Genomic DNA, 22,644 nt, shown 5'->3' on the forward strand with positions numbered 1-22,644 from the left:
GAAAAACAAAGACCGGATGGTGCCACAAGATGTTCATTGAAAAACATAGTCATTCCCAAAAATTCCGATAGTTAATCAAATGTTCTTTGAATCCGGGCACTCGCAAATGAAATGAGATTCCGTTCATGCGAGAATCGAAAACTAAAGCATTTGGATATAAATACCATCCATCCGCATGGTACTCTGCTGTTCAGATGGCACACAAAAAATACGATGTAACTGAGATGGATCAAGAAGATTTTCTTGATTTTTCTGAATTACAAAAATGCATATTAAAGAATAAGAAGATTGATTCCGATGGAGAAAGTGTTATACGATTCATACGGATTGATAAGGATGGAGAAAATATGGATTTGACGAGCCATTCAAAATGCTCCAAGACATTACGAAGAGAAACCAGAATAATTAACCATTTATCTTTTTGACTCCAGCCTAAATATAACGCAGCACTTTCCCTCACTGCGAAAAAGATATCAATGGGCATTATTTCAGGAACAATATCATTATTTTTACAATTCTTTAAAGTTGTCAAATCTTGAAAATAATTAGGAAAACATGTATGAAGAAGATGCATAACAAAATTATGTATATAGTTAGATTTAGGAATAGAATTTGATGAAAGATATTTGTATTATCTATATTGCACTAAGAACAAATATTTACCAGTAACCTTTTTTGAAAATATTTTGAGAGACAAAAGGGCGAATGTCGCCCATTAATTATATTTTATTTTTTTCCAATCTAACTAATGTCTAAAATGACGATATTGATGCTTTACATTACTCTTATGAATATGTTACAACAGCTTCAATTTATTATTTTTGTATTTTTACATTGTGAAATTGTTTTTTTTAACAATAAAAACTATTTTACCATATTTTCAGTACAGTGTTTTTATAGTTCGCCCTTATGATTCTAGAACCCCGACATTACATTATCTGCCACCCAATAACCCAAAAAACATAAAACGTCGGTATCATTTAACGCCATCACGATTTAACTGTCAGATATACGTATATTATCTATGCTGTCAAAGTCGACTGTTTTACTCGTCAAATTAATTATATACTCGTTTCGTTGAACGTCTGTTGGCCAGTAGCAGAACGTAGAAAAATCTGAAGACTTATTGTCGTCGGACTTTTGGCTCGCCAATGGAGCGCTGGCATTATTACCTATTATTCAAGTATCACCTGATGCATGATTTTTGGTAACGGAAAAGATTTGCACGCAACAGTCGCAGACCATAGAGAAAAATTACCGTTGAAGTTTGCGCGGATAAAATTATTGTCGGCCATTATTATTCGGAAGCGTTGATGGCGTTATATCCAGCGTGAGCCGGTTGTTGTTTATTTTAATCGAACAGTTACAATTCGCGTTATTCTCTTATATATTATGTTATCTGATTAGATTCCGTCAAAATGGCTCAATCTGATTTAAAGATAGAAGGAGTCGAAGGAGAGGAAAACTCGGTTTGTATGGTTACGTATTGTAGCAAAATAATCGCGGATTTTAAGGTATCATAATACTGAGATACATTGGATATTATACTTAAATTGCACTGTCGTAGTAGTCACATTCAAATGCTTTCTAAATTACAAGTATAGGTTGTTTGTTTCACTATGTATTTTATTGTTTTATTTCGATTCTTGCTCATCTGTTCCTAGAATTGCCACCAAAATCTCTGTTGTATATAGATCACTGTCGATTTGTCTGTTGTGTTTATTTTAAATTCCTATCATTTGTGCCAAACCTTTTCGTATTATTTGTACCCGTAATTGGATATCGATGTTGTATTTTATCGTTTATGTTGTACCGCATCCTTCAATAATTAGTAATGTAGCATGCCATCTTTGAAAACATGGGAATGGGAACTGTCAAAATTTTTCGAATTTTGTGAAATGGTTCGATTTCGCTCGCTGACTAGGCTATTCTACCAGCAGTCTGACAAGCTACTGTGATGTTTGATATTATGTTCCAATTACAAACGGAAAATCAAGATTCTAAAATCTTTTTTTATTTAAATGCTTATTGCCAAATGTGGGCCACTTTTACTCAGATCATCATTCTTTATATTAGGATTTCTCCAACCAATAGTATATATTCATACAAAGTCCAGTACGTACTCTTAGGTATCAGAAATTTAGTCGTATTTTGAATCTACGGTTCCCAGTTGGAAATGTCAGCACATAAAAACCCCTGAATATTTATTTTCCAAATTAAAACGTTTGATGAAAAAGCTTGGTAATTGTGCCGCAGAGGTGGACACGAGCTTTTATAATATTTTTTTTTACGAAAATAGTTTATTCCATGTAGACAATTTTAATAAACACCTTTTTCAGTCTGCGCATCGGCTTTTCGATCCAATAATCGTTAATTGAAAATTTTAAATTTTCATACATTTTGATACACCATTATCACAAACTAAGATTATATGAGGTAATAAATATTAGGTTGGGGTAGGTAAGATTAGGTTAGGTTTGGTTTGGTCTAAAAAGAAAGTTGTAAAACCTCATGTTCACCTATGCGGCACATTTACCAAAAGCTTTGTTAAGATTTAGTACTCCATATCGTCAAACAAATACTTTAAAAACGGCTCATAATTCACATATTATGCATGCTACACCAATTTATACTTAGTAAGACAGTTAAAAAATATTCTACAAATCAAGTAATATTTTTTTAATTAAAAATTTTTTTTTTTACGATTAAGTATTATTATATTATACGTATCATATTATGCAGTATTGTATCTTTACCAAAAGCTTGTTTCTTACTTATAAAACTCGCACAATATACATGTTAATACTTTTCAGTATTTAATTGGACTGTATTCATATTATATGGATCATACAACAAACATGTTACTTGAAAAATGAGTTTTTAATGGCAACTGCTAGTAACACTTTTCAAATAAATAGATTATAACAATTCAGTAAGTGAAAATATAGATCCATGCTCATTTTAGAGAGTTTTAAATTAATCAAAGTGTAATAGTTACTAGGGACATTGGCGACATAATCCGGAGACATACAATTAAAGTTACTGATAAATTACCTGTAAATGTTTTAATTTCTCAATAGTCAGTGTCTTATCATAGATAGTTTTTTCAACTATATGATATTAAATTTACTTCCAATTAAAAACACTTTAAAAAAATAAATATGCGTTTATTGAATCGTCATTTCATTATTACTCTTTAGGAATATGTATTATGTAGTTATTAAATTGTGTACACCAGCGTTATTCAATCTTTTTTGTTTATATATCCCCAAAGAATCTTGTTCTTATTTTTGTACCCTATACATGAACTCTATGATGGCTGAGTGGTTACCACGGCGGCTTATAACATTTAGGGTCCTGGGTCTGGAAAATTCAGATCTTGTTTTTCAATGTTTATTTTAAAATAGGTAGGTATGTCGACTATATTTAACAAGTAGCCATCGACACAGTTAAGTGTTTTTAGTGAAATAACTTTTTTGGACTTATATTCTATAGTTATAGTTTTATAGCGCGGCTTAAGCGTCAGCCTATAGCAACGTGGGTCCCAGGTTCGAATCCTAGGTCTGGCAAGTATATATTGTTTTTCAATTTGTGTATGAGTCAGAGTATGGACCCAATAGGTTGAGCAAGTGATCGACATCCATTTCTCGTAAAAATAAAATCTTTTAATACAAACAAACCTTCACTAGTGGAGGCCCATATGATCTTATTAGGATCGGACATGGTCGGAAGATAAATAGTAGATAGTTGAACGGATATCGGATAAATCATCGTTTGAAAGAATATGGTTTACTAAGTTAAAATATGTTTTAGTTGTTCCAACGTATTTTTAAAAATTTGTTATTCCCTCGTGATCCCCATTGTGGAGCTCCCGCAAACCCCCGGCTAACTATGGGACTGGTGTACACCATAGCGAACCATTTTTCATTAACCAGAGTATTAACGAATTTTATTTATATCTTATCGAGCCATCCTATTGTGAAGAATATATTTTTTATATAATTTTCAGGATATTTTTAAAAATAATATTAATGAATTTTATAATTTACATAATGATTATAATTAAAATTATCTGGAATAATTAATAATACCCTATCTGACTATTACTCTGACAGAAAGTCGATTAAATTTTTCTTTTAATATGCAATTTATATTGTTTTATCTAGATGATTGTGTCAAAAGGTAATTGTATTTTATTGCATGTCTCCTGATTTTGTTAATAGATAAGTGACATTTGATCGATTGTATTACATATAGAAATCAGAAATTTTAATGTAGTTTAATATTATAAATAACGTTAATTATGTGGTCCAATTGTCGAGACATTTTATGACAATTTATTTTTGGTAGTAATAATATCAATCGACTTTCTAAACCTCTAACAATTTCCCGCCTATAAACATTCTGATTTTCATAATATGATTCATTTACTTTTTCAAAATGCACCCATTTTCATTTATTATTTTATATAAATCATGCTGCACAGTAGAAACTATGACAACGACCATAACTTCTTGGCTAAAGCTTTCTATAGATTTTTTACTTCACGAATATACATCCCTACTCTGCTAGGTTGGATGCTCGTAGCAAAATTCTAAAGAGAAATAATTTTATAATATCGGTATCCACATGCAGTCGGTGGGGTGGGGGCCGTCCCTTTGTTAATTAAAATAACATACCCATGCACAGTGTGGTCAAATAGATATGGTCGATTTGTCTTCATTTTGTATGAAATTAATGTCTTCTGATAATTGTGATTATTGTGGGTTTATTAAGAAAATTGTTACATAGATAGGTTATATGACATGCTCATATAATTAACTAATGCCATATTGTCCATATTGATGCTGGATTTCCGGGCAACACAGACATACTGTCACCCTTAGCCGGCTCGCACATCACAACTCGCCTTGTGTGCCTGACGGCCATAAATCAAAACTTCCGAGACCCGCCGGTCAGTGTTGCTTTATACAACCTCGCACATCTTCCTAGCAACATCGAGATTCGCGCGTAATCTCCCGAAACGTCAAAATATACTCTAGCTAGACGACGCCATTGCGGAAACAGCGATTGTTATGTATTGGTACCGCAAACATTTAAATAGAAGACTCTTGTCTGCCATTTTTGTTGATGTGTTGATTGTATGGACAAACGTCAAACACGGCGACCAGCGATGAGTGAGCAATAACAGTCTAGACAGAAATGGCCGATTGTGCGCATGCGCGGAATCGATGTCGACATGCAGGTTCTGGCACAATGCAACTCGACGCATGCGGCAGCAATATATTATTGTCTCAGTTGCATCGGCCAATCTGCGAAGCGAAGGAATAAGTACTACAAAAAAATTGCGTTTTATTAAATTTAAAAAAACACTACAATGCAGTTCCATCATGAATTGACAGTTAACAAAATAAAAGAAATCTGCGAAGCTCCATTTGATAATGTTTGTTTCTTGGTTTACGATGACGTCACATCGACGAATTCGACATGCGACGCATGCGGCGAGTTCTGATGTGCGAGCCCACTTATGTCTGGATGGGAAATGGAATTAAACCATCCACACATTGATCATCAGGATGATAGTGATGCATTATGTCTGTGTTTCCCAGAAGCTTAGCTCAAGTGCTGGCACTCCATATGGATACTCAGATCAGAAGATGGCACTGAAAATAAATCTATTCAAATTTAATAACCTAATATTCGTCAACTTCTATATTATAAATTAATTAATTATTTATTATGTATACACCTTTTCTTTCTTGATTGTTGGTTCAATAGTTAGTACAATATATGAATCCATCCTGTATACAAATTTTGACTGTATGAAATTTAGATTTGAATAATGTATTTTGGGTCCTACGAGATTCACCACATTTAAATGTCACGACTAAATTTTGTTGTGAAATACTCTAAGCTCGTGGTTACGGTGTTGCCCTATGCCCCATACTATGCAAAAAATAAACAGCCAGTAAAGTTTTTTTATCATCGAATAAAATTGTTTTAACTAAACACGATTAAAAATATCACTGCGTGATTTTATTTGACATGAACCCTGATGCGCAGTATGGATGGCTTGGCAAGTTAGCTCACAGGCTATTTGTTGCAATGTATTCTTTATTTTTTAATATTTTTGTTTCTATTAACCAGAATAATAACTCTTGTAATGATTGGGGTTATGCTTACGAGTGCCACTGACAAATCCGTGGAAGATTACTTGTGGCACCCCGTGCTCATCGCTGATGTATATTTATAATTATACCAGAAAACCAATGGCATGATTATGCAGAAAGCAGCCGGTCTATAATTTTCGCAAAAATAAGTTATGGTATTCAACATATGCAACATGTTTATTCTACGTTTTGCATAAACCACACTACAATAAAATAATGAAAATATTCCATTTTATTTCCTTATAAGTTATTCACACTCCTAGATATATAGTATGATTAAAAATGCTCATATTATGTTGAATATAGGTGTGCAGTTTTTTAATAATTACTCTTGCCACAAACTACCTTACTCTGTTCTGTGTGGACTGGCTGCTTTCTGTATAATTAGGTTCAATTAAAAACATGCAAAGTTGTATAAATTTAATAAGATTTTACGAGCGAAATACAATAATTTCAATAGGTGTATTTGCCTTTTTTGGGAATCGATTGTGTCATATTACAATAATCTAGTAGGTATTAGGAGGCTGGTTCGAGTATAGGTACTGATAAAAAATTGTATTTTTAGAATGGCTCGTCTAGTGATGCATCGTCTCGGGGGAAGGAGGGAGACTTTGAAGTCAAAATTGAAACAGATCGATCCAAGAGGTTTGATTTCCTTTTGAAACAAACTGAAATTTTCTCACATTTCATGGCGAGTGCCCCCAAAACCGCCGGAGGGAGTCCCGCCAAAGCAAAAGCTGGCCGGCCAAAGAAAATCAAAGATTCCGAGGAAGAAAAAATTGATCCCATGGAGTAAGTCATTCATTCAAATATGCCTAACCCTTTTTTGACCTAATGTCTTGTACCCTAATAACTTTTAAAGTCAGGTCTTGCAGTCCACACAGTTTTATGAAGAAAAAAGCAAGTTTCATGAATTTCTGTTAACTCTAATCGACTGTTATTGACACAATGTTACTTTTTAGTCACCGACATCGAAAGACTGAACAAGAGGAAGACGAAGAACTGTTAGCAGAAACAAACGTTAAACAAAAACCGATATTCCGCTTCGAAGCGTCTCCACATTACATCAAAGGCGGTGAAATGAGAGATTACCAGGTCAGAGGACTCAACTGGATGATATCTCTCTATGAGAATGGCATCAACGGAATCTTGGCTGACGAGATGGGACTCGGTAAAACTCTGCAGACCATATCACTCCTTGGCTACATGAAACACTTCAGAAACATTCCAGGACCTCACATTGTCATTGTACCTAAATCCACCCTTACGAATTGGATGAACGAGTTTAAAAAATGGTGTCCTTCCAGCAAAGCTGTTTGCTTGATCGGTGATCAAGAGACAAGGGTCAGTACTATGATATAAACTAATTATAATATTGGAATGATCATTTGTGATTGTTTCAAACTACCGAATGGAAATAGATATGTTAATCCATACTGAATGCATCATCAGAGCACTTCAAATCTTAGACTATAGATACATCTAGACGCCACCCGTTGCATTGCTAAATGAAGCCGCGTGCCTTGCGTTTGGTTTGTGAGCGAGCGAACGCATTCGTCTACAAATGTTCGAGACCATAGACCATTTCGCTAGTGCTCGCCCAAGGTGCTCGCACTAGACGCTCAGAATTAAAATATAATTTTCTATTTTTTTACGTTATATAGTATTTTTAAGCGGTCAAAATGCAACCATTAGATAAAGATATCCATAATTTAAGTTATTTTAAAGAAACACTAGGTCACTGATGTTAAAATATATAATAAAATACAAATAAATTAGGTATCACGAACATGTATCAACTTACTTATGAAACGTAATACCATCTTCTTGCTTATCAGTAAGGCTACCACATTTTAAGACAACACACAGAACCATCTTTTCTACTTAATTTACCAAAAATATTTACCACTGACTTTATGTTTAACACAAAAAATATCAATTTTAGCAACACGAGCTCGCAAGTTATTGACGCTATGTGAAGCGTTTCGCCCCGATTTGATGGTGATACTTTTGGAAACTGGCTTGTAGCTAGTATACCTTTTATCTTACTCTAGCGCGTGTCGCAGAGATTGTAAGGGTGCCGAATACTTTCTCACTCGCACTCATGCATCGTTTTTGTTCAGGCCTTGCTTCAAATCCATTATTTCACCACAATAAACTGTAGCTAATAATCCAAATGAACTGTCATCACAACAGCCCATAGTTTCTAAATATTGATATATGAATAGTAAATCCATGTCTAAAACATATTTCTAGCATTCTGAAGGATGCAGTGATCCTGAAAGCTATTATTTTGGGCTGTATTTAATAGACAGCAACGATCTGGGATATATTATAATTAATATATTTCTCATCATAGAAAAATACTCTTGTCTGAATATGCCTTTTTTGTGTGTTCCAGAATGCCTTCATTCGTGATGTTTTAATGCCTGGGGAATGGGATGTGTGCATCACGTCATACGAAATGGTCATCAGGGAGAAATCCGTCTTCAAAAAGTTCAACTGGCGGTACATGGTCATCGATGAGGCTCACAGAATCAAGAATGAGAAATCGAAACTATCAGAATTCTTGAGGGAGTTCAAGACGACGAATCGGCTCCTCTTGACCGGTACTCCTCTTCAGAACAATCTGCACGAACTGTGGGCACTTCTCAACTTTCTGTTGCCTGATGTCTTCAATAGTTCAGATGTAGGTACTCATATAATAAAAATCGAACTGATCGCAATGACTACTAAAGCTACTGCCATAAATGTTTCAATAAATTATTGTTTGCAGTCACTTTCAATTATTTTAACCAGTACATATTGGTTTTTTATTGGCAATTGTTAAACATTTCTATAGATTTATTACTAACTTTTCATCCCATTAGTTAAAATTTTCGTCTATATATGTTACGTTTCTTAACAGGTTTTAATGGAATTACGTTTATGTTGTAGGATTTTGACTCTTGGTTCAACACAAATCAGTTCCTCGGTGACAATTCCCTCGTCCAGCGTCTTCATGCGGTGTTACGACCCTTCCTGCTGAGAAGATTGAAGTCTGAAGTAGAGAAAAAGTTGAAACCCAAGAAAGAAGTCAAGGTCTACGTTGGATTGAGCAAAATGCAACGGGAGTGGTACACCAAAGTGCTGATGAAGGATATTGACATAGGTACCTAATTTATGTTGCCTGTCATGTCATTTTACCTGAACAAAAGGATTAGTTTCCATAGAATAATAGTCATGAGGAGGTCGGTGTCCGTTTCTAATTGTGGGTCGACCCATTGACCGGACATAAATTTGTTTCAGATCAACATCTGTGTATTGGAAATTTTTGGCTAGCTGCTGATCTGTAAAAGAAAGTCTGTTCTCTGTAAAAGAAAGGAATAATTCCACATTGATTCAAATTATTTTGTTTTTGAGTCTACAGAAAACCTCGTTAGTAAGAACACTGATAATTCGAAATTCGCCGTAATTCGAAATTTTCCCGAAAAAAAAGTCCCTTGAACATTATTTTCATATAAAACCATACCTTTAATTCGTATTTCGTAATTCGACATGATTTCGGAGTCCCTGGCATACAAAAATATTCAATAAATCGTAATAAAGTACACTATTTCATGAGCCAGTCATTGAAAATTGTGACAGACTTTTCTTAAAAAATCAAAAATTACTTATTTTAACCCTTTCCCGGCGACCGTATTCCAGTAGGATACAGCTAGTACGTAACACATGGGCGACCGTATAGCAGTCAGATACGCAAACCTTGACCTGTGGATAACGCAAGAAATATTTTTCATGCGGCATTGAGAATTTTATTAAAAAATAGCCCGATCCATCCGCCTACTTCCACCTATTTAACTTTGTCAAAAATATGTTGTTTTAATTTCATAAACATCGATCTTTCGAACCCTCTCGATCTATTGAGATTCGCCGGTACGATTGCATCAGTTCAAATCTACGCGGTATTTTTCAGCGCCTGCGCACTAGGTATACAAAATATTTTCATTCGAGTTGAGTGTGCGCCGAGTGATTTATCATGTCAAGTTGAATATTCACCGCGATCTTTACAACACCATGTTTACGGGAATAAAATACAACCAAAAAACCGAACCTGTGTCGTCGAAATATTTATAAATATGTACTTGAACTTGTGTTCTGGATTATGTCATTTATTTTTATTACTCATGGTCATGTCGTCATGTGTCACCCCAATTGTTTGAAAGTCATAAATCGAGCTCATTATTGAAAGTCGTAAATATGTCGTAAAGATACGTCCACACGGAATGAAAAAATATAATATATTATTATATTTTAGTTAGGACGATTGCGAGTTTTACCAATAAATTACGAACTACTATGAAGAAATATATAAAACGTATAAATAAACGTAAGTATAAAAAAAAACACACGGGTATACAACATAATATAAAATGTAAATCATGGAATATTGACTTTTCAACTATATTACATATTATCTTTGTATGCAATTTAATGTTTATAAAATTTTAAAACCTCACGCAATAAATGTTTTTATAGCACTTTTACAAGCACGCAGCAGATTTTACAAAATAAATATTGTTTTTTTTATAAAACATAAAACGACAATCACTAACATAACACAATGCTCAATAAAACTGAAAAGTTTAATCTAGTAAAAATCCAAATTACACTAAAAAAAGAACATAAGAAATTATTACAATATTTCAACCACTGTGGACTCAACTTTACGCGACCCATAAAACTTGTAATAATATGCGACATAATAAAAGCTATTATTTTCAATATTTTTAACGGCATTTTTAAGTGTTTCTAACATGACTAAAATAAAATTAGTGTCAGTGATTTATTTCTTTTCATAGGCGCACAATCTCAATGACGCGTTTTTACGTCACAAACATGGCTGCGTATTTTTTCGGTACAAGGGACTATGGACGATTTTATTCAAGTATTCACAGCTAAATTCAACAATCGATTCTATTTTTTAGTGTGGCACTTCGAACCTTATGTATCTAGGCATGATAACAGTAATACCAGCTATTTTTAATTGCCGTATTTATCATAATATAGCGAAGCATAGCATTTAGAAAAATGGTACCGCAGAGAGAGCCCCTTTCATATTGAAACTGATTTTTTTTTTTCAAAATTTTAATATTTTTCCCCCATACATTTCATAATTCGTAATTCGAATTTTTTTTCCGATTTTCGGTCCCATGGAATTCGTATTAACGAGGTTTTACTGTAATATTTACAGCTTTTTTGGGACCCATCGTCATCACAAAGAGATTATGCCAAAGTAAAAAACTCAGAATAACCGTGGATCAAAAATTTAATGAATCCCTTCTTATTAAATTTACAGTGAATGGTGCTGGTAAAATAGAAAAGATGCGACTTCAGAACATTCTCATGCAACTCCGCAAGTGTTGCAATCACCCGTACCTGTTTGATGGTGCTGAGCCAGGGCCTCCTTATACTACCGATGAGCATCTCGTGTTCAACTGTGGAAAGATGACAATCCTCGACAAGCTGCTGCCTCGACTCAAGGACCAGGGCTCCCGGGTCCTCATCTTCTCGCAGATGACCAGACAGCTGGACATCTTGGAGGACTTCTGTCATTGGCGTCAATATAAGGTAGTTTAACAAATATTTGTTATTATCCACTCCTGTATGGTTGATTTGAAATTACAATTCAAGAGTTTCACCACAGAAACACAAAGTAAATAAACATTGAAAACAGTGAAATAATATTGTGTACATTGAAATTCATATTTAAAAAACTATTATAAAAATAATATACAAAATTTTTCAAAAGTACTTGGAAGTACACACTATGAGCTAAATAAATAATAATCTAAAAATTTATCAGCCAATGTCCACTTAAAATGACATCACGCAACTGGAATATAATATGGTGTGATATAGTTGAACACAGAATGAGAATTATTGCTGATAGGTTAGTTCTGCACCTCAAGAAGAAACAGCTGATGGTCCCAATTTCTTAGATAATTATCGAGGACATAGAATCAACAATAACAAGAATGGCCTAGTTCATAAATTTAGATGTCAAAAGAAATATGTATATCTTTTTACTTTCAAACTGGAATATGTAGGCATAGTTAAGAAAGTATCCATACAGCCTCAAATAAAGCTTATAAAATTCTTCTGACCCTCCACCATAAGATTGATTTTTAATTGAAACGGGGCCCAAACAATCGACCTACATTCGTTATTGACACAATACATCTAATGTATTATTTATTTTTTATTATATTACAGTATTGCCGACTGGATGGTCAGACTCCCCACGAAGACCGAAACCGTCAAATAGAAGAGTATAATTCAGAAGGCAGTGAAAAGTTTGTTTTCATGCTGTCGACCAGAGCTGGCGGTCTGGGTATTAACTTGACTTCTGCCGATGTTGTCATCATTTACGATTCCGATTGGAATCCACAGATGGATCTGCAAGCCATGGACAGGGCACATAGGATTGGACAAATGAAACAGGTTATTATTAACATTGATTAAGACATTCTTCCAAAAGTAAAGTAATGTATTGAAGCAGAAGTAGCTGACACCTATAATACCTGTCTAATTTTTCTGCAATAACACTTTTTAGGTGCGTGTTTTCCGTTTCATCACTGAAAACACGGTGGAGGAAAAGATTGTGGAGAGAGCCGAAGTAAAATTACGCTTGGATAAGTTAGTCATTCAATCGGGGCGACTGGTGGATCAAAAGAATCAGCTCAACAAAGATGAGATGCTCAATATGATTCGCCACGGAGCCAACCATGTCTTCTCGTCTAAAGATTCTGAACTCACCGAGGAAGACATCGACACTATCCTCGAGCAAGGAGAGAAAAAGGTAAATCTTAATTCTTAGTTATAGCATTCCATCCTCATAACTGAAAATATTGAGAGGGCCGCAGCGTCTCTTCCTCCTCTTCAGCGTTGACTCTCGATGTATCTGCTGGTGATAAGTCAATCCAAATTATCATTTTTTGTTCTGGCTATATGGTTAAAAACTGAAACTCCCTAAAGTGGAAATTTTCAACCTATAGGTTCAGAGCCCTTAGAAGTATTTTGTGAAAGTTTGGAGGGGAATAACTCTGTTCAACCTAATCATTTTGAATACTGATATATTTCTCCTACATGAGGACAAATTAATTTAGATGGATGTTGTTTTATAAATTCCTAAAATAGGATCTACTTATAGTCTTCGCTCATTCAGTGTGCTATGTAGCATGTACCTACTACTTTATAATTTTGTATTCTTTTTAAACTGTTTTTCTAATTCTGTTTCTATTTTTCTAAATCTTAATACCAATTTTTTTGTTTTTTCACATCATGTTTTGTAAATAAATTAAATTTGAAGTTTTGATTAATTTTTGTTCAACGTTTTTCAGACCAACGAACTTAAACAAAAATTGGAGTCATTGGGTGAATCATCTCTCCGGGAATTCACCATAGAAGCCCAGGGTCCCACCGATTCTGTCTATCAATTTGAAGGTATTTCACATTTTATAGTCACTTCTCACAATGTGTTTACATAGGTACATATATTGTATATTACATATTATATTGTTAGTATACAATAAAAAAATAAATGAAAGTGAAACCTAAAGAAAACGGCTAATGGACTAATGTTTAAATTAGTTGGAATTTATTTTGTGTTACGGATTCATTTTTAAGCAAACTTCACACCATTATCGCACGCATCTCACAGGCATTTCTACACAATTTTAGATTCACTCAAGACAGTGAATTTCATCAATAGTTATCAAATTTACAGTTATTGACAAGATAAACCCTGAAACTTGTATTTGTCATGAATGGATGCTATTATTTTATTAATTACTATAATAATGACCATTTAATACCTGTAATGCTGTAAATTCATAAGTCTCTAGTATAGTCCGAGTTATTTGATGTTAATTTCATATTTTTAACATGACTAATTCTAACATGACAATTCTGACATGAAATCTGAGGTCATTGTCGGTATATATTTTTACAGGTGAGGATTATCGTGAGAAACAGAAGAACATGGGAGTCGGCAGTTGGATCGAACCTCCCAAAAGAGAGAGAAAAGCAAATTACGCCGTTGACGCCTATTTCAGAGAAGCTCTTAGAGTTTCAGAACCTAAAGCACCCAAAGTAAGTCAAATGGAAATATTTGTTTTATTAATCAACAGCCCCCTCCTTCATTGTATGATGGTGTGATTAAAGATACCCGACCAGAACATTCATATACCTTTCGCTGGGCACGGTCACAATGCTCTTCGTGGTGTTCTGGTAAACTCTGCTAATAACGGAATTTATTTTTGTCTGTGGTCTGATTTGTGCATAAGCTTTTCTTTCAAACAAGGAAAAAACATTCTTGTGTGTCCAGCTATAATATTATTCATACCATGCCTGCAAAACAAAGAGTTTGCTCTACTGTATTGCCCCTGTAAAATGAATAATCTCAATTCCATTTATTATATTATAGTACATAATATTAAATAGTACATACGGTAAAAATATAGAAAACAAATAGCTTCTCAACCTCAATTTTGATGAGTGAATTCTATTTGTTTTGTGGTGGTACGTAAGTATATAATAATAGAGGGAGAGACAACACTTCATGCAATTCCAGGTTTCCTTTTTAGTAGGTATGTACTTATCATAGTCTGTATTGATAATTATAAAAAAAATTATATTCTAAATTGGCCGCACTGAATGTTTTGTAAATAAACATGAAACTGACAGCCTCGGCCGGCATGTTTTTTTTGCTTGTTGCAGACTATTATTTGTTATTTTACAATCTGAATAATGAAGTTCATTGTATAAAAAACTTCTTTTGGGCTTTAATGTTTTAATACAAGGCATTTTTATCTCAGTGGCCATGGTATATAAATCTTAGAGCACAAAGTGAAGTTTGTGACAATTAAATCAACAGCCTTAGTAGCGTTCTAGGCGTCATTTTTATAGAAGGTTTTCTTCAACATTTGAGTTACCGGCTTCAGTTTAATGATAATTACTAATTTTTTTTATATTTAGGCTCCCCGACCACCGAAACAACCCATCGTGCAAGACTTCCAGTTCTTCCCCCACGTCTGTTCGAGCTTCTCGACCAAGAGATCTATTATTTCAGGAAGTCTTTGAGCTACAAAGTTCCCAGGAATCCCGAATTAGGCCCAGATGCCGCAAAGATCCAGCGAGAAGAACAGAGGAAGATTGATGAGGCTGATCAGCTCTCCGACAAAGAGATTCAAGAGAAGGAGCTACTTCTTACCCAAGGTATCGCATATTATTGATTCAAAATCTGTACACTAAATATGTACCTCAATCGTACCGATTTCCGTGCCACACAAGCAGTTTATAAATAGTTTGCAATTTTTCTTTCAGGTTTTACCAATTGGACTAAACGTGATTTTAATCAGTTCATCAAAGCAAACGAAAAGTATGGCAGAGATGATATTGAAAATATTGCCAAGGAAGTGGAAGGCAAGAGTCCTGAAGATGTAAGAAATTTGTTAACAATTCTTCCATGTCCATGTCTGGTTTTTAGTTAGAGCATATGTATACCACGCAGTGCCTGCAAGGATTCCTATCGCTTGCCACTCTTCTTCCATCTATCCAGATCATGCCAGCTTCCAGTGGCTCTGTATATTTAGTGGGTTTCAGGGTTCTTGTTGAAAAGGCAAGACAGGTTGGCTCTTGAGAAATTTTGTAGCACAGACCGAGCCAGGTTCAACTTCGCCTTTTCATGTCCTATGTGATGAGAAGCTGCGTGATCAGCTCTCTTATCTCATTATTCTTAAAGTTATTCCACCCTGTATTCGCCGCAAGCATCTGTTTTTGAAACTCATTCTGCTGCTTTGAACCTTTGTAATATGGCATGACTATTGTAAAGCGGCACTGTTGGAATACAAACGTTGAACAGGCAGTGTTTACGGGTACATCCCTGACATTTTTGCATTAAGATGAATGTAGTTCCAGCTGTTTCCATTCAGATAGCAAGCATTATTATCATCAAAAAAATATGTAAAGACATCACTATTGTGGTTAGTTGGTATAATATTGGATTAGGTCTCCTCATGGCATCTGCTAATAGCTTGAGATTCATAGGGTTATTTAGCCCACATGGCGCAGTGTATATCAAGGGAAAAGAAAGGTGATTTTATATACTTTTTTGCAGGTGATGGAATATTCTGCTGTTTTTTGGGAACGGTGTCATGAATTGCAAGACATTGACCGTATAATGGGCCAAATAGAACGAGGAGAAGCCAAGATTCAAAGAAGAGCATCCATTAAAAAGGCTCTCGATGCTAAAATGGCAAGATATCGAGCACCCTTCCACCAATTGCGCATTTCCTATGGCACCAACAAAGGAAAGAATTACATTGAAGAGGAAGATAGGTAAATATCGTTCATAATTCACAGTAATCTCCAATAGGACAGTGTATGCTTATCAACAGGTCTTTACAGTGCAATAACACAAGCTTTCCTTTAAGGCTCTCCAATTAGTCATGTGAAATGAGTTACTTAGTCTTCATGTCAATTATTACAGTTCATGTCGTGTTCTGATTGATAAGGTCACTTGGGTCACGAAAAACAAAATTTCTAAACAAACGTTGGAGAATTTTAAAAGCGTTTACGAATGATGTCCACTGAAATAAAATTTAGGTTTTTAGTCATTACATCATAAGATAATCGTGTCGCATGCGTGTAGAACGTTAATTAATGGACAACCTCTGACTCATGTTTTAATAGGTCGCAAATGAACATCACATATTTATCTTCGATAACAGCAAAATGATCCATAACGTCCTAGTAATGTAAATGCATGATGTGCAATTTCTTGAATCTTAATTTTTTGTCTAATAAATTTAATACTATCACAGTTACATATTGTTATTTTCATGCTTGGTCAAATATACATTTACATACTTTTTGAGTACAAGTACAGTTTAAATAATAATGGGTTTATAGCCCAAACAGCTGTCAATCAATGTAAATGACTCAATTAAAGTAGAATTATTAACAAAAATAACTTTGTTTTCAAAATCATTACAATGGAGTTCTACCACGTAAACGCCAGTTCAATTATTAAAAAAGGGTTTCTATCACTAAATATTTTACTACTTTCAAAAGTACAGTAGATCCTCGATATAACGGGCTAATGCGGGTGGGGGTTGTCCGTTAAAACCGAAAGTCCATTATATAAATGTTAATTTAATTCTTTTCTGTTCATATTTTTAAGGGGTAGGATTACGACGATGTGTTCGATTGTCATTTACAATTTAAACTTATTGAATGGAGTAATAAATGCAAACATTCACTTTGCGTAAACAAATTAAACTGCTCTGCAACCGTGTGAATTAGCGGCCAGTGTCGCAAACACCAATGCTATGTTCAGTCTACGAGCAGGACGGCATTAAGACTCGAATTCGATTGCAAGGGGTATGAGATGATTATTATGCGCAGAACATTGTCTACAAGCGGTGGTAATTGTATTTAAACATGCATAACACTGACATGACATAGCAACTTCCACATTTGACTGGATATTTTGTCTGTTATATCCAGGTTCTACTGTACATTTAAATTTGCCATATCCTGTACATTTTGAGTATGTTTTGTGATCTATGTTATTTGATTTTATTGATAAGTCTAATATGTATATTTATCTTTTTCAATTAGGTTCCTTGTCTGCATGCTGCACAAACTGGGCTTTGATAAAGAGTATGTATACGAAGAATTGCGAGCATCAGTTCACTCTGCCCCACAATTCCGTTTCGACTGGTTCCTCAAGTCCAGAACTGCCGTCGAGTTGCAGAGACGCTGCAACACTCTCATCACCCTGATCGAAAGAGAAAACCAAGAGCTCGAAGAGAAAGAACGAGCTGAAAAGAAGAAAAAAGGAACCGCGGGAGGAACGGGCACTCCCGGTGCAGGAGGGGCGAAGGGAGGCGCCGGCGGAAAGAGGAAAGCCGACTCCCTTCCTGAGCCACAAGGAAAACATAAAAAGAAGAAGAAATGATCAGTTAAACCCAATGCGAGACTTTTACAAGTTAACTGACTGCGCATTGTCATTTTAGTTCAAAATAGTGATGCGAAACGGGAGTTATTTGGAAATATAGTGTTGTCATTTTTTTTTTATTCAAATGTGTTTGGCATGACGGGTCTTGCTGAGATGAAAATATTTTTCGACCATTTAGCGATATTTGAGTTCAGAAGGACTCGAGTGCTAAAGCATATTTTTTTTACTGCGAACCGTTTAGTTTATTTGCTAATCAATTATTTTGAAATAACACACGAGTATGAGTGGAGTAAGACCCTGGATGTTTGTTTACTGTGTAAATAATTAATGTAGGTACTTACTAATAAAGTTATGATTATTTATATTTTTTTACATACCTCTACTAGAATGGTAATAATTATTAACCCTAACGTATTGTTTCTTATTCATTTCTGAAATCATTTCATTATAACCTTAAATACTAATTATAATTAAACCAAGTTTTATACTATTTTATTTGAATCATTTTGGGCATGGGTTTCGTGTCGCAATATCTCAGGCACATGACTAAACACTGATAATAGTTTATGTTTATATATTAAATTGATGTATTATCATTGCGCCTTCAAAACTGGCCGTGTTTTATAATATAAAAAGAACTTTTATATACCACGTTTTTAAATTTTCTGTTGAATCATATGAACTTGAAAATTCTATGTATTAATAAATACTTTTTTTGTACTTGATATAATACTGAATAAATATAGAATACTGAAATGTCATTTTGACAATTCTGTTCTTTTTAAAGTTTCAATTCTGTTTAAAGATGGCAAAAAGTATTAAAAAAATGCATTATCGTTGTGTTCTGATATATTCTAAAAGTTTCAAATGTCTAGCTAGTCAGGAAGTTAGTTAAAAATCTTCAATCGTCCAATACAAATCTTGGACAAACAAGAAAAAATTTGTATTGGACACACAAGAAAAAATTAGTACTGGACAAACAAGAATACGAGCTAATACAAACGTGGTAATTATACAGCGAGAGATAAAAACATCGAAATTTTTATGTATGTTTTTAAAATTCTTCATAAAATATTCTGCATTTTTTTTTAAGTAATTTGTCTTCTGTATATATTTATATTAAATACCTCCTATGTGGTTTCAGTCATTCTGAGATAATCGAAAAAAACTAAGAATAGTCGCAAATGATATAATTTTTTAACATTTTTTGTAGATCCTAATAATCGCAAATTAAAATTGGGTAATCGTAATTTTATTGTTTTAATCAGATAGGATTAATTCTATATGCACCATGTTGAATCATATATGAACATTCACATATGATTATTTTGATACTGACCCATTACGGCGGACGCTTACATAAGATTAATATTATGCATGATTTTGGAATGGTTTCACATACATTTTATTAATTTGATATCGATTTTATTTTTTTATTTACCCACGACACTATAGGCCGACGCTTAAGCCTCACATCACCAATTGTAATGATTGCATTCGAGGAAATCGTCCCTGTACATTAATCCTTGCAGCGCTGACGGCACAGCGTTTGTGTCCTCATTAGTTGTCCATTAGACATAATTAGCATGTTATTTAAATAGTAATTAAATGCTCCGTGCGGTGAAGAAGTTAAGTAACTCTTATGTGGTGATTATCGGATTATCAGATTATCGGATTATCGGACATATTTTAGATTATCGGACATATTTGCAGATTCGCTGCAGTTTTGTTGATGCAATGACAATACATATTATTATATTAAACCTTTTAATCATCAATATCTATCGAAAAATAAATAATGTGTTTTTTTTACTTCCATAATAAACCTTTTTCTTGGCAATTTTTGAAAAAAATTCACTTTTATTATTAATTAGATATTTTAAATATTGTACCTTTTTCTTATGTCATATCCATACTCTTGCTGAACTGTTCGGTGAGACTTTTCCTGATATTAGGTACACAGGTAGGGCTGAGGCCGCCTACTTCACTGTCTCGGTGACAGTGTGGATATGGCATTATAATCATGAAAATGGTGTGACCAAAGAAAACAAGATAATCAAAAATCTGGATAATACACAAGTTCTGTTCTACTGTCATAAATAAACAGTAAGCGACCATAATATGTGTCAATTGTATGTTTATGTGCCTGACGATGGCGAAAGGCAAATCCTAAAAAAATAGTATAAAACTCACGTGATTAGAATTAAAATTTCACCAGGTACCGTCTGCCAAGAGTATTAACCTAGACCAGGCATGGCGAACCTTTTTACGTACACGTGCCAAAATTTCCCAATTATCTGTTTTGACGTGCCGGGCAGTTTTTCAAGTACATAGTTCAATCAGGATAAAACTGAAAAAAATAATTCTTTAAGGAAAAGAATATTCTCGGTGGGCCGCAATGGACTCGTTTTTTCACAGATGGCTCATTTTTTTAGTCAAAAGTTCCGCGGTGGACCTGATTTGTGAATGCATGAATTTCGTAATTTCCGTTTGCGCATCGATTGATAATATATATTATTGGTAAAAATATTATTAAAAACCGAAGAAAATACGCATTTTTAATATTTTATATAATATAAGTATATTTACGTATTTGTAAAACAAAACATTCGCGTGCCATGCAACACGTAGGTTCGCCATCCCTGACCTAGACACAGCATTTGGTATTTAAACATGCAAAAATGAAATGAGATTATGTTGTGATGGGCATTAAGCAAAGCCAAAATTAATCAAATTTTACCACAGTTGATAAGTTTAATTACAAATGTTTAAAATTATTGGCGAATTAATTACCATTCATTATTTTTTTTACAATGAATGGCGCATTCAGAGAATCATTCTGATTTTATACATACATATTACTTCTTTTTTTACGTACTACTTTTAACAATTCCCAGGTAATACTAAACGTTACCGTTTTCATTCGATTTTTAAATGTTTTTTTTTTTTAATTTTGACATGTATAGTTTAATAAAAGTTTGAACTATTGATGTGGTACAATTTTGTTAGTAATTAAATACATACATAGATTTACGTGTGACACTCTCGACTTGATTATAGAATTTTGTGATAGTAATTTTAATGAGTGTGATCTGAAATAGGTCTGCATAATAACTGTAATATTGAAGCAGACTTGTCTGGGACAGTTCTGACATATAGGACTTGCATAATTACTAAGGCATCTTATAAATTTACCTGTGCGATTGCTTTATTAACTACTTACCAGTGTACTCATTTTTACTCTGATGTGAAAAGGCATTATAATTGGACTATTTGATAACTGTGTAATTGTTAATAAGCTAGCGTTTTCATTGTGTCCAACTGAGTACAATAATTATGTCTAAATATTAGTTGAGGATTTATTGTAAAACCACTGGACCATGTATGTAGTATTTATTGGTTATTCATAGTTAAGTGATGATTGTCCCTATTATGTTTATAAGGTTTTCATTTTTACAGTATTCAAATGACAGATGTTTTTTTATTATTTTCAAGGTTTTGATTGGTTTTCCGCCGATCTGATCAGAATTAATAAACATTTTTTTAAAGTATTGATCATTTCGTTTTTATTAACCTAATCCAATACTAAACTTAGTAGTCATCTTAACAGGCCCAGGTAATGGAGAAATCGAGCCTCGAGCCCTAGGTGGCTTCAGGGTCATTGCAAGAAAAAACAAAAAAGTGAGGAATTGCGTTTGAAATGTAATTAGTTATTTCAAACAATTTTTTCATACAGTATTTCCTGTGAGTAAATGGCCAACAGTGACCTTATGTAAAGTATGTATACCAATAAGATGCTAACTACCAGATGGAGTAGATTTTACACAGGGGAGAGAAGATCTTCAGGCCTGTTGAAGAAAGTGGGTTTTGGAGGCTGGGTTGTAATCAAAAGCTGTACTGCAAAGGGTACGGTAAAAAACTCATTATGGAATATGAAAATGCAGACGGCTCTGTATATAGCACTCCGTTATCATCAAAGTCTATTTATCCCCTGAGGGCAAGAGGAAACTGAAATTGAGATGGCAGATTTGAAAATACTAGGTCAAATCAAGAGAACCTGTCAAGAGTTGTAGTCTCAAAAATGACAACCTGACCGTTATTGAATCATAAACCGAAATAAGATTCAGAGTCATCGTTTGTGGTGACTTTCTAATTTTTATAACGTCTTGTCTTATTAATCTGTTGTTCTGTGTGTAGCAGGGTGGCCTAATTTGTCAAGTTGTTCTGCTATGATGGTTTTTTATTTAGATTGATATTGCTCCAACTTCAGACAACAACAGATATTGTAGTAGGTATTCTATTGATTTCAATTTTGATTGAAAGAGATAATGATAATATTACAAAGAGATTGCTCTTTGTAATATTACATTATTTTTCGCACTTAGAGAAACAGAAATTTACAATCATTGATATTTTTTGATATGGCATCCCTCATCTAGGTCATAGACAATAATTGAGACAATTGAATTT

General features: G+C 33.9%; 1 protein-coding gene across 1 annotated transcript; it reads left to right on the forward strand.

The window, feature by feature from the left end:
- The first annotated feature begins 1,259 nt into the window (after nt 1–1,259).
- On the forward strand, nt 1,260–20,214 carry LOC147063884 (chromatin-remodeling complex ATPase chain Iswi-like). The gene is given in 15 exon segments (XM_085959004.1): nt 1,260–1,469; nt 6,736–6,962; nt 7,133–7,514; nt 8,572–8,859; nt 9,108–9,321; nt 11,509–11,780; nt 12,426–12,653; nt 12,766–13,011; nt 13,553–13,655; nt 14,164–14,303; nt 15,189–15,231; nt 15,234–15,428; nt 15,537–15,652; nt 16,330–16,550; nt 17,835–20,214. Coding segments are annotated over 15 exon segments (3,066 nt in total). The 5' UTR covers nt 1,260–1,418; the 3' UTR covers nt 18,175–20,214.
- Nucleotides 20,215–22,644: the final 2,430 nt, after the last annotated feature.

Source organism: Rhyacophila brunnea, unplaced genomic scaffold (assembly GCF_057557595.1).
Source record: "Rhyacophila brunnea isolate RB1 unplaced genomic scaffold, BYU_Rbru_1.0 scaffold_8, whole genome shotgun sequence".
NCBI lineage: Eukaryota > Metazoa > Arthropoda > Insecta > Trichoptera > Rhyacophilidae > Rhyacophila > Rhyacophila brunnea.